Genomic DNA, 13,381 nt, shown 5'->3' with positions numbered 1-13,381 from the left:
GTGGCTTGTTCACAGTCACACAGGGCAAGGGAATGAACCCAGTTCTCCTGACACACAGAGCAGAGCCCAAACCAGAGGACCAGCCTTGAGACCATTGCTCCTAGTTCTGACATCTGCCACCATTGAGCACCATCCTCACTGGAATACCCTTTCAGGTAGTTGAAGGCTGCTATGAAATCCCCTCCCCAATCTTCTCTTCTGAAGACTAAACAAACCCAGTTTCTTCAGCCTCTCCTCATAAGTCATGTGCTCCAGCCCCCTCATCATTTTTGTTACCCTCCCCTGGACTCTTTCCAATTTGTCCACATTCTTTCTGATGACTAATTTGGTTAGACTCAGGACTGGATTGAATTGTTGTGGCTGGTGGGTGGCAGAGTTGGCGACTGTGTGATGGCAGAGAGGGACAAAAGAGTGAAAGATGGAGAAGAGTGAGGAATGATGAGAGTCAACAACTATAGTGATGAAAAATAAGTCTGAGAGCGTATGAGACGCCACCAGTGCTGGTGGTCAGGAAGTCATGGAAAGGCTGAGTGGCAGGGTGTGCAGTGGTGGGCGATGATGGGTGATGACGCTGAAAGATAACGGGTGATAGTCGGAGAGAGCAGTGCTTGGTGATGGAGTGATAAGATATCGGGTGTGAGGAATTTCTCAGACTGTGAACTGCCACACGCCTGAGCTCAGCGAAATAGAGGCAGAGCACCCTTGATTACCATGGAGACATCCTTTGCTCCTCCTATCACACAGGGTTAAAGTCAGTGGCCCCAGGTGATCACATTCTGCAGGTGTATTTTCCCACTTTGTCACGAAGCTCTTTGGTTTTGACCCCATAAATGATATGGTTGAGCATGGGGGCACAAGGAGATAGAGGTTGGCCAAGAGGATGTGCGCATGGGCAGCGATGCCCTGACCAAACCTGTGTGTCAGGGTAGAGAAGAGGTAGGGAGTACAAGACATCAGCATCACACAGATGTGGGGTGTGCAGGTGTTGAGGGCTTTCCAGTGGGCTTTTTGGAGGAGATCCTTAGGACGGCCCTGATGATCAGCCCGTAGGACAGGCCAATGAGTATCAGGTCTGACGCGTTGATCACTAATGTTATCACCAGGCTATACATCCTGTTGACTGTGGTGTCCCCACACGAGATCTTCACCACAACGATGTGCTCACAGTATGTGTGGGGGATAATGTGGTTGGTGCAGAATGGCAGCCTCCGCAGTAGCAGGGTCATGGGAAGAACACAGAGCACAGCTCCTATCAAGCAAACTAGCCCTAGCTTAGCGATTCGTGTGTTGGTGAGGATGGTGGCGTATCTCAGAGGTTTACATATGGCAACATAGCGATTGAAGGCCATTGTGACGAGGACGGCTGAGTGCGTAGCACCAAGCACGTAAAGGAAGAAAATCTGGGTGAGGCAGCCATCCACAGTGATGACTTTGGAACGGAACCAAAATATGCTTAGTGCCTTTGGCGCGATGCAGGTAGACTGTCCGATGTCTGTGAGCGCCAGCATGCAGAGCAGCAGGAACATGGGCTTGTGCAGGGTCTCCTCTTTGCCAACAACAAATAGAACCGTAAAATTTCCAAGCAGGCTGATGATGTAAAACAGAGAGAAAGGGATGGAAATCCAGACATGGGCAGATTCCAGCCCAGGGATGCCGTTTAGGATGAATGTTGATGTGTCGGAGGAGGTGAGGTTGAAAGCCTCCATGAGAGGGTCGAGGCACTGATCAAGCTCAGAAATGCTCAGGGTGCCTGTGAAGGGAGAGAAACACAGCGAGGGGGTTAGGCACTTGGCAACAAATACCATGGTAAATATTTTATAGTTACTAACGATTTAGAAGGGGGTGAGCAGTGAAGTGGCAACATTATTCCCCTCTATTTGGCACTGGTGAGGCCACATTTGGAGTATTGTTCAGTTTTCGGCCCCCTATTAGAGGAAGGATGTGGACAAATTGGAGCGAGTCCAGCAAAGGGTAAGAATAATGATTATGGGGATGGAACACATGACTTATGAGGAGAGGCTGAGGGAACTCGGCTTGTTCACTTTACCGAAGAAAAGAACGAGGGGGGATTTGATAGCAGCCTTCAACTGCCTGAAGGGGGGCTCCTGGAAAGATGAAGCTAGGCTGTTCTCTATGGTAGTTGATGACAGAACTAGGAGCAATGATTTTAAGTTGCAGTGGGGGAGGTCTATGTTGGATATTAGGAAAAACTTTTTCCCTAGGAGGCTGCTGAAGCACTGAAATGGGTTACCTAGGGTGGTTGTAGAATCTCCTCCCTTAGAAATTTTTAAGGCCCGGCTTGACAAAGCCCTGGCTGGGATGATTTAATTGGGGTAGGTCCTGCTTTGAGCAGGGGTTGGACTAGATACCTCCTGAGATCCATTACAACCCCAATTTTTTAGGATTCTATGATTTGCAGATGGCACCAAATTGTTTAGGCCATAGTCCAGTCAGGAGATGTCCTCAGAGGGAGCTAATGAAGCATAGTGATAAGAGATGATGTTCAAAGTCAACAGGTGCAACGTGTAAGTTCATTGGGGGGAAAATCTTTATTCTGCCTTTTTAACAGGCAAGGGTAAGCATAAACACCCGACAGCAACCCAGCTCCTTACCCTTCTCATGCTTGAATACTGATAAAGTTTGCAGATCCCACAAAAATTGGGAGATTGTAAATAAGGAAGAGGATGGGTCATTGATTCCGAGCAATCTGGACTGGTTGGCAAACTGGGTTGAAGCAAACAATATGTGTTCTAATATAGCTCTGTAGATGTATGTGTCTATGAACAAAGAAGGAAGACAATACTTACACAAAGTGGGACTCTATCGTGGGAACAGTGACTCTGAACAAGATTTTGGGAGCGTGAAGGAATAATTAGCTAAACATGAGGTCCCTGTAAGTGCCTGTGGCCAAAAGAGCTAAAGTGATCCTGGGATGATAAACAGAGAATCTCACGTTGAGGAAGAGAAGTTGTTTTACCTCTTTCCATGGCAGTGTGCAACTGCTGCTGGACTAATGTGTCCAGTTCTGGCGTCCACAAGTTGGATGTTGATACACTGAAGAGGATTCAGAGAAGAGCCAGAAGAATCTTTAAAGATTAGAAATCCTGCCTTACAGTGGTAGACTAAATAGATTGAGCTCTTTGAGTCTAAGAGAGATGGTTTAGGGGTGACTTAACAGATTTTGATGGAAGGAACTTTGGACACACTTTGAATGTAAAACTTTTTTTTTTTTGACAAAGCATAGACTAAGGCAGCTGTGTTGCAAAGTTGGTACTTGGTGGCTCAGGTTTGACAAGAACAGTATGTCACCTTAAGAAATTAATAAAAATACATTTGAATTAGCTCAGTAAAAACAATGGCTGATAAACACAGCACTGTGAGTAAGAGAATGGAGAGTTTAAGATTACAAAACCATGTTGCCAGTGAAATATTAAAAGCTATGGCAGCAAAGAATAACTTCATAATGCTAAAATATATTAAACTGAAGGCAAAAGTAAGCATATTAAAGGAAAAGAGAAAAGTTAAGAGAATTGCAGTTGAAAGTTGTGAAAAGTGTTATAGGAAAAGAAATCTTGGTTTATTTGCAGCCATTCTGAAGGAAAAAATGGGCCCTTTTCCCCAAAGGAATGGTCTTTGAATCCTGACTGAAATAATTTGAATATGGATGATTTAGGTAAAATCCCTAAAAGAAAAAAAGGGTTTCTTTGGAAATTAACTTCTTCCAAATGTATAAAAGAAAATGTAATGTGTGTACAGCTGTGTAAATAGAATTAGATCGGTGCAAGAAAAAAATTTTGTGTGCAAATACATTGTGTAAATCTGTAGGGTTTTAAGGACCTAAACTAATATTTCCGGTTTGTAAAACCCTGTTTTGTAAGTTTAAGATGAACTGGTTTTGTTTTGGATTTTTTAAATAACACCACTAAACTCCATTTGAATCTTTAATTCAAAGTTACCAAACTGACAAACACTTTTTTTGCCAGACACAGATAAATTACTGCTGTTTGGCTTTGTTATTCAGCATTTAACCCTTGAGAGGTACCTCAATGCTTTATAGGTTTAATATCTTTTTAAATAAGAACCAAAGAATGTGGCCATGGCAGTGGAGAGGCAGCCAAAAACAGAAGAATGAAAAAAGATTCTGGATTCTTTTTATTTTTGGTAACAAAATAGTAGATCAGAGCTGCAGTAAAAGAATAAGAAATTAAAAGGAAAGTGTCTCCTTGGAGTAATCAGACTGTCACTATTTGTTGCCCTCCGCTGGAGTATCTCCAACTTCTCCACATCCTTTTTGTAGTGGGGTCCCCAAAACTGCACACAATACTCCAAATGCGGCCTCACCAATGCCGAATAGAGGGGAATAATAACTTCCCACGATCTCCTGGCAATGCTCCTACTAATGCAGCCCAATATGCTATTACCCTTCTTGACAACCAGGGCACACTGCTGACTCATATCCAGCTTCTTATCCACTTGTTACCCCCAGGTGCTTTTCTACAGAACTGCTGCCTAGACCATCGGTCCCCAGTCTGTAGCTGTGCATGGGATTCTTCCGTCCTAAGTGCAGGACTCTGCACTTGTCCTTGTTGAATCTCATCAGATTTTTTTGGCCCAATCCTCCAGTTTGTTTAGGTCCTTCTGTATCCTATCCCTACCTTCCAGGGAATCTACCACTCCCCCTAGCTTAGTGTCATCTGCAAACTGGCTGAGGGTGCAATCTACTCCATCCTCCAGGTCATTAATGAACCCTAGGCCACTCTGCTTGTGATCGGCTGCCAACTAGATATGGAGCCTGAATAAGATTCTGCTAGTCTTTTCTTTTACAAGTATAACAAGAGGACATGGAGACTAAAAGGAGCCAGCACAAGTAACTCTTCCTCAAAACGACACAAAGCTTTAGTATATACCCGCCAGTTAGAAACCCAGACACAACTTCCTGCTGTTGCCTTCCTTTGTAACCAAATACGGAAAGTTCCTTGTATACGTGACACTTAATGCATTTTGCTGTGTAACAATGACTTGGTAATAAGGCTATATAAAAACCGTCACACAACACGAATTAGGGGCGCAGTTCAGCTAAAGCTGTTGCCCCAGGTAATTACCTTGTTAATAAAGGTCTTTTCCTTGCCCATCCAAACAGAAGTGAAGTCTGTGTTTTCTTCAACAGCAAATATATTGTGTAAATCTGTAAGGTTTTAAGGACCTAAACTAATATTTCTGGGTTGTAAAATCCTGTTTTGTAAGTTTAAGATGAACTGGTTTTGTTTTGTTTTTTATTGATGTCTTGGCAGAAGTAAAAGTGCCGGTTAACTTTGCTAACAGAGTCCTATGAAAAGTGCCTCCTGTGACACCCTGGAAGCCTCTGAAATTTTCAGTAAGCCCTAAGCAAACCACCAGCCAGGGTTTGTGATGCATTTGCTGAGCCCCATGTGGGAGGGGTGATCAAATCACAGTTAAAAGCTCAAGAGTCCTCTCCTGGGGAAAAAGGGAAGGGAGAAAAGGGACTGAGGCCTGGCTGTGTCTGAGAATAAAAGTCAATTAAATTAGCTAATATGTTTAGTGATACCTCCCAGATAGGGAGAGGGAAGGTTGTTCTGCTTTGTCTTTCAGATTAACAACCTGTGAATGCTGGAAGATCTTGAAGCACTTATAGCAAGGAGTCAAAAAAACAAAAACAAAAAACCCACATCAGTGAAATTGAAAGCCAGTTTAAAAAAAAAAAAAAAAAAGGTGAAATGTAAATATGAATGCCCTCCAGCCACAGGAAACTTTGGGTCTCATTCTGCAATTGTCATCTGGAGTATCAGATTCACGACTGATAGAGGCCTGGCTCCTCCTCGTGCCCAGCCTAGTTGGCCACTAGTCTGGCTTGAGCAATGCATGAAAGGACTGGTCATTGTATCACAGCAGCTTGCAGAACTTTATGAATGTGTGTGTGAATGTGATGGCTTTTTGATATTCTTACATGTATAATAAACATGACATAAAGCCTTGTCCCCCTGAATATGCTCCTGCTAGTCTTTTCTTTTACAAGTATAACAAGAGGACGTGGAGTCTAAAAGGAGTCAGCACAAGTAATTTCCTCAAAACGACACAAGCTTTAGTATATACCCGCCAGTTAGAAACCCAGACACAACTTCCTGCTGTTGCTTTTCCATGTTGGCCATTGCTGAAGTTTGGTCACAGGAGGAGGGATGGGCTGGATGGAGGTAGGTGTCAGAGACAATCTACTACAGTGTGTCTATATTACATTACAGTCTGAGACACACCCTGCCTCAGGAGATTGCAGGAGGCCTAGTTACACCTCTTTGGTGTGTGAATTAGGCAGGATGTCCATTCCCTATTTCGCACTGTTTCAGTACTCTGTGCCACTGCGATCTGGATACTGCATGTTCTGCCCCACACGCACACTGGGATCGACTCCAGTGAGATTTCCAACACTGTCTGGTTTCCTCTAAGTCAGAAACATCTTTTTCTTTTTACTGTATTTTGATGTTTCTCATCCTCTATGGAACGAGAGAGGCAGGGGAACAGACAGTGCAGACCCCCCTGGAATTTTTACTCTAATTGTTTTGAAGCTCTAAGCTGTGAGTTTAAGGTTTCAGCTACTTCCTCTCAGTTCTTCTCTGGTCCAGATGTGCTCACCCATCCTTAGAGGCCGAAGGACGACTCCAGTACGAGTCACTGGAGGCTCACGGCAGGTGAAAATCAGGCCTTTTATTTAAGTCCCTAAATGTGGATTTAGGGTGAAATCTTGGCCCTGACGGGAGTTTTGCCATTGATGTGAATGGGATGAAGATTTCACCCTTAGTGTGGAACTTTAGCCTCCCTGCTGTAAAGATCCTGGCTTCAGGTCCTGCAGCAGCGACAGCTATTCTGTTAAGGTGCTGAAAGAGTCTGAAGGAAGACACCCAGTTTATGTGGCTTCCTGTAACCCAGCATGAAAGATGGGGATTTCAAAACACAGGGGCCCTGATTTTGCTCTCAGTGATGTCAGCATCAATCTGGAGTGAATCACTGGAGGCAGAAGGTGAGAGCAGAATCTGGCCAGTGTGTGAAACCCTGTGTGACCCGTTTGTGTTGTGAAATCTCAGCTATCACACGTACCCACTGCAGAGGCTTTGACTGCATATATTAACCTGGCAGTGAAGTTGCTGCATTGGAAAACTTGAGAGAACCATAAAAAAAACCACACAGACCAAAAAAAGGAAGGCACTAAGTCAGTTAGAAGGAGACAGGAAGAGACAAGGAAATGATCTTAAAAGAAATATTTATCTAAATGACTTACAGTAAATCTTTAGCTCCCTATTTAAATCCCATGGAGTTTCTCACAACACTAAACAGTTCCAGTCTACATGCTGGAGAATTCCGGCCCAGATTGTTCTTCATTTGAACTCTTCCTGAGCCCTTAGCACTAAGTACATTGGAAAAACAGGCAACTCACCGGCATCCCTGCAGCAGAGAGGAAATCTCCGTACTCTGACCTGAAAATCAGTGCACGAATCTCACGTCTGAAAGTCACAGTGCTGGACAGGGACCTTTATGAAGCCCCTTTGCAGTCCCTGGGGATTCTCAGGTTGGCCAGGGCTACGGGAGGATTCCCTGTGCTCCATGAGCAGTGGGAAGAGCTGAAAACAGACCCTGGAGAATTTTAGTGTAAGAGCCTCCCCTGGGAGTGAAGAAATGATTACCGATAACAGAGGCTCAGATTGTCAGGGCAAACTGAGACTTGCAGAGTTGCTGCAATAGTCCTGCACTGCTAAAACCCCAGAGAGAAAGGAAGAGCCAAGGGTTAGATGTGCTCATTTCTCTATCAGCATTTCTGTGCTGTTGCTCATTGCCATAGAATCAGAGCATCTGCTGCTACTCCCGGCTGATGAGCCCTGTGCTGAATCCCTGAGATCGTGACGTGCACATGAACAGGCTCTTGTGCATCTTTATTTCAAATGTAGGATTTCCACACAGAGTAACAGTCCCTCCCATCCGCAAGCCTGTCTGACATAGGGCAATACAGCTTAGTCAAACACCACTCAGTGCACCTTTATGTGTGAGTGAAACTTCAGAACTCTTGGGGGAATCCCAGGTGGTCCTGTGCCCACGTATTACTGTTTAATTTGCCAGTCTCTTGATGACAAGTGCTAGATAAGAGCTAGGTTTGATTATTAAGCCCTGGATGAGGGATCCCTGGGCCTGAGTCTCTTGTCATGACTCCTGTGTGTGCGACTCTCACTCACACACACAGATGTGCTCTGCCTCGGGGCAGCATGGTGGGTGGGGAGGCTCTGCAGGTGTGTTGTGTGAAAAGCCATGCACAGGGTACGGGCTGCCTGAATGGCTTCTCTTGGGGCTCCCGCTTGAATCCTGGCTTGGAAAAGACTCAGTCACAAGCACCTGGGTGAGTGCGCAGAGGAAGGGTGGGCGGCCTTGCCCCTGGAATAGCCCCTCCCACAGCTGGTGCCGAACTCATGGATCACGCCGCAGGCAGAGTGCTCAGGAAGGGTCAGGACTGCAACTGCAAAACAGCTCTGCAGCTTTTCTCATGGCCCCTGGGTGTTTAACTAGAGACGGGACAGTGACAGGTCATGGACAATGGAGCAAAACATCCACCTTCCTTCTGTACTGACTGTATCCACAGCAATTCTGAGGTGTGAGCTGACACAGAGACAGCTCTTTATGCGATAAAATCCCACCCATTCCCTGGCTCTACACAAACACAGAGTCTTTGTAATACAGTGCAGATTAAACAATACTTTGGTTCAGGAAGGCTGGCTGGTCACTGTCCTCAACACAGGTGACAGACTCCCAAAGGGAAGAACCATAGATGCCGAACTCAGTCGGACATGCTGGGCGAGCCCAGTTCATATACATTGTGCTGTAGCCCAGGGTCCAATCTGTGGGTGGGAGAATGGTGGGATTCCACCACAGGAGAGGGAAAGGGACCGGGCTGACATCTGGCATTTGGAGACCAGAGAAGAGACAGAGATGCAGGATGCCCTGTAACTGTGAGGAGTATCTACGGAGCAGAAATGCTGGAGCCCTCACCCAGTCAGGAAACAGAACTATTCCATGAGCCTTATATGACCTGTTACCACAAAGCAACACAGCTCTGAATTCCTACGTTCACAATCCAGTCAGAGAATAAAAACTTTGAAAATGGATTTGCTGATTAAATTTCCAGTAGCAAATATAGCTGAGGTGATTTGGGAACTACTCACTGATATTCCATTGGCTCTTCTGCAACCCAGAGCATCCTGCACCTCTGGAAATTGGATCTATTAAGAAATCCTGACTCAGGACATTGGGGTTTTTGCACTCCGAGCTCCCTTTGAATCTAGGGTTTCTGTGTACCGGGAATGTTTTCCCAATGGACCATGGGCCCAGGGAAAGGAGGGTTCCCCAGCTACCTGGTGCTGCCTGCCCTCCAGCCCCTGTCGCTGAGTCACACCCACAGTCCAGGAGCATCTATATTGGACCCAAACAAGCCCCACCCCCGATCAGCTAGTCCTAAACTTTGTGATGTTGAAAACTCGGATCCAGGGTCTCAGGTCTGTCTCCATCACTAGAGCAGCTCTCCTTGTTCCTTGAGCGATTGGGGGATCAGGGTCAGATTCAGGGACAGCCCAGAAACACCCTCGAGATCCTTCGCTCTCTTACAGCACGTCCCGATTCCCCCTCTGAATGCAGAGCTGTGGGAGGAGCCCAGAACCCCTTGTAAAAGGACATTGTGCTAATGACTGTCCTCATCACCAAGGGGTGTTGGAAAGACGTCAGGTTCTCCAGCTAATGGCCCAAATCAGCCTGAGAGGGCACACAGAGCTGACATCTATCAAAGGCACTGAGCTATGACCCCAAATACCGTAGCATGCGAGCACCTCACAATCTTTAACCTGTTTACAACACAACACCCTGTACAGTCAGGCAGTGCTATTTACACCACTGTAGAAATTCAGAAATGCACAGAGCCCACGGCCAGACGGCAGCGTTGTGAGGCTCTGATCTGACAGCCTGTATAGCACCGGCCAGAGAACGGCCCCAAAATAATGCCTAGAGCAGAGCTTTTAGAAAATCAGCCAGTCTTGATTTAAAAACTGTCAGTAATGGAGAATCTACCTCAACCCTTGGTAAATTTTTCTCACTATTCTTACTGTTGAAAATTTACGCTTTATTTCCAGCTTCCAGCCATTGGATCGTGTTATCAATTTCTCTGCTAGAGTGAAGGGCCCATTGTTAAACCTTTGCTCCTGGGGCAGGTAGTTACAGCTGTGATCATGTCACCCCTTAACCTCTTTGTTCAGCTAAATAGATGGAGCACCTTGAGTTTATCACTGTAAGGCAGGTTTTCTGATCCTTTCATCATTCCTGTGTCTCTTCTCTAATCCCTCTCCAATGTATCAACATCCTGCTTGAATTGTAGACGCCTGAACTGGACACAATATTCCAGCAGTGGCTGCACCAGGGCCAAACACCGAGATAAAATAACCTCTTTACTCCTCATCAAGATTCCCCTGATTGTACATCCCATATCACATTAGCTTTTTTTGGCCTCAACATCGCACTGGGGGCCCATGTTCAGCTAATTATTTACCACGACCCCTGGGTCTTATTCAGAGTCATCACTTTGCAAGATAGAGCCCCCAGCCTGCATTCCTTGATCCTAGATGTATACCTTTACAGTTAGCTGTACTGAAACATGAATTAGAGAAGCTCAGACAGACTGAGTGAGTTGCCCGAGGTCACAGAAGATGGCTGTGGAAGAGCGTTGAAACGAAGCCAGTTCTTCGGACTCCCAGACGAGCTCTTTAACCTCTGACCCATCCTTCCTCTCTGGGGGCTAGTGACTGGGGAGAGGGCTGCTGGCAGCTCAGCATGCTGCATTATCAACCATTCTCCTAGTAAGACAGTCTGTCCATTACTCTGACCATCCCAGGAGCACTTCTCTGAACCTGGGCAAGTACAAATTCATGTTTCTTGAATATCAGTGACCACAATTTCACTCAGTTTTCCAAAGGAGGGCTCGCCAGTACCTTGTATAATACTATTAATACTTCCCTGTCTCGCCTGATACATTCTAGGAGCTTGTTTGCCTTGTTCACAGCCGCATCACATTGGTGACTCACAGTCATCCTGGCACTGACTAATACACCCAGATCTTTCTCCTCCTCTGTCCTTTCCAACTAACCATGGCTATATAAAATGAGGTGCAGGGAATAGAAGTAGGGAGGTGATTTTACTTCTGTAGATGGTATTCGTGAGACGAGTGCTGGAATTCTGCATTCGGGTCTGATGCACAAAATTTAAAAATATGGAAACATTGAAGAGGATGTAGATAGAGCCACAAAACTGATTGAAGAGTTGCAGAAAATGCCTTACAGTGAGAGTCTTCAAGAGCTGAATCTGCTTAGCTTCTCCAAAGGAAGACTGAGCACCAACTTGAATACAGTGAACAAACACCTCCACAGAAACAAAATACAAGGTTTTAAAGGGCTCTTTAACTTAGAAGGGAAAGGTATAACAGAAACCAGTGGCTGCAAAACTGAAGCTAGAAAACCAATATGTGGAAATTAGTCTCACATTTTTAACACTCAGGGTAATTAACCAGAGGACCAAACTCCCAAGGGAGATGGTGAATTGTCCTGGTATCTCCAAATGAAGCCTGGATGCCTTCCTGGAAAAGAAGCTTTATGGATGAACAAGTTTAGTTTAATCAAACACAAGTGATTTGGCTCATACGGGGTAAATGGGAGAAATTCTGTAGGCTCAGAAATACAGGAGGTCAGACTAGATGGTCCAATGGTCCCTACTGACCTTAAATTCTATGAATCTCTGAATCATTGTCTTGAGGGGATCGATATCTGGGATCCAATTTCAAAAAGTTGCTATTCTGAATGCTTAAGTGCACTCCACAGCAAGATAGGCTGGCCGAGAAGAATGGGGATTGTCACAGTAAAAACGGAACATATGACCTCTTTATCCTCTTAACCAGGTATTTTCCTGTCTTGGGGTGGAATTTCACAATTGTCCCACTCTTAGAGCTGGGTACAACACCTCGTCTATGCCAAATGCTTATCACGATGCAGGTCCCACTGGACACCTGAGTCTCTTCACTTTGAGTGCTTGTGACCAGAGCTACACTGTCACCACCAGCCTCCTTTAAACATGTAGGTTTATTAGCAGAAGCACAAAGTATTGGAGAAAAGGGTTATAAAATAACATGCAGCTGTCACATGTCTGCATTCATCTATCTCACACATCCCTACAGGCTAAGTTAGACAGGTTTTGCCCTGCAGATAGAGGAACAGAACCAACCCATGGGAAGACAATGAGTTCTTGGGACTCAGGCTATGTCTACACTTACTTCGGCGATTCAGTGGCAGTCGACCGGAGTTATGCAAATTACGCAAAAAATTGCATAACTCCCGTCGACTTCTGTGCTTCTCTTCTGCGCGCCGTCTTCACTGCATTGCGTTATGCCACTTGAGAAGGTGGTCTTAGTACAACTACTGGATCCAGAAAAATTGATAAGTCCAGATAAGTCGATCTGCCACTGTCAGTGTATACATAGCCTCAGATGGTTTATCTGTGTCTCTGAGAAACCACCGCCCCATTTGCTTACCCTTTTCTTGAGGAAGAAGCCTTTTTTCAAAGCCTCCCTATGTGAGCCTGGGCCCAGTCACCATCATGCTCTGCTCTGTCTCTGTTACAAGGCCAAGGGGTGAAGCTAACCTTTGCCCTGAGACAGGCCATCTAAGATGACGCCCCCATGGCCGTTACTCCATTGTTTGACAGTTAGACCCATTCAGCCCCAATGGCTTGAGAACACCAGTCTGGTGCATGGTCTGAAACCCTTGACTTCCCCGTGACACTCCAACCCACCCCTCAGAGATCCAGCACCTAAACCTCACTGTGGGGAGCAGATCCACAGTCACCCGCAAGCATCTCCCCATCTGACTCAGACACCCAGGGGCTGAAGTCACAGGGAGTCCCAGATGCCAGCTGTCACAGGAGGGTAGGTTAGGCTGTGGCCTCTGACAGCCAAATGTCAGGGTCGTTGCTCTTTGGATCCCTGGCAGACCTGATCTTAGGGTTTTTCCTGGCCCACTCTGAGCACCTTGAATGTATTTATCTACACAACACATCTGTGAGGCAGGGCAGGGCTATTATCCGCTTGTGCAGAGGCTCAGAGACAGTCGGCGGCTTGTCCATGTTGACACAGGGCAAGGGAATGAAACCCAGCTCTCCTGACATGCAGAGCAGAGCCCAAACCACAGAACCAGCCTTCCAGCTGGACCGGCTGGATTCTCGCTGCCCCAGAGCTTCCCCCTGCACTGTGGAGAGCAGGGATAGCAAGCAGGCAGTTGCAGGGGTTAGATTCTCTGGCCTG

General features: G+C 46.0%; 1 protein-coding gene across 1 annotated transcript; it reads right to left on the bottom strand.

Moving 5' to 3' along the window:
• Positions 1 to 959: 959 nt before the first annotated feature.
• On the bottom strand, positions 960 to 1,805 carry LOC137147177 (olfactory receptor 52N2-like). The gene has a single exon (XM_067539044.1). It carries the CDS (start codon positions 1,803 to 1,805, stop codon positions 960 to 962), a length of 846 nt encoding a protein of 281 aa, XP_067395145.1.
• Between the last annotated feature and the right edge of the window lie 11,576 nt (positions 1,806 to 13,381).

The sequence above is a fragment of the Emydura macquarii genome, unplaced genomic scaffold (assembly GCF_026122565.2).
Source record: "Emydura macquarii macquarii isolate MOO-44397 ecotype Brisbane River unplaced genomic scaffold, CSIRO-AGI_Emac_v2 contig_502, whole genome shotgun sequence".
In the NCBI taxonomy this organism is placed as follows: domain Eukaryota; kingdom Metazoa; phylum Chordata; order Testudines; family Chelidae; genus Emydura; species Emydura macquarii.
This window is presented reverse-complemented; position numbering and strand designations above follow the sequence as displayed.

Bases quoted from the DNA above. Each gene is read 5' to 3' on its own strand.
- LOC137147177 (XM_067539044.1), bottom strand. From the start codon at position 1,805: ATGGTATTTGTTGCCAAGTGCCTAACCCCCTCGCTGTGTTTCTCTCCC.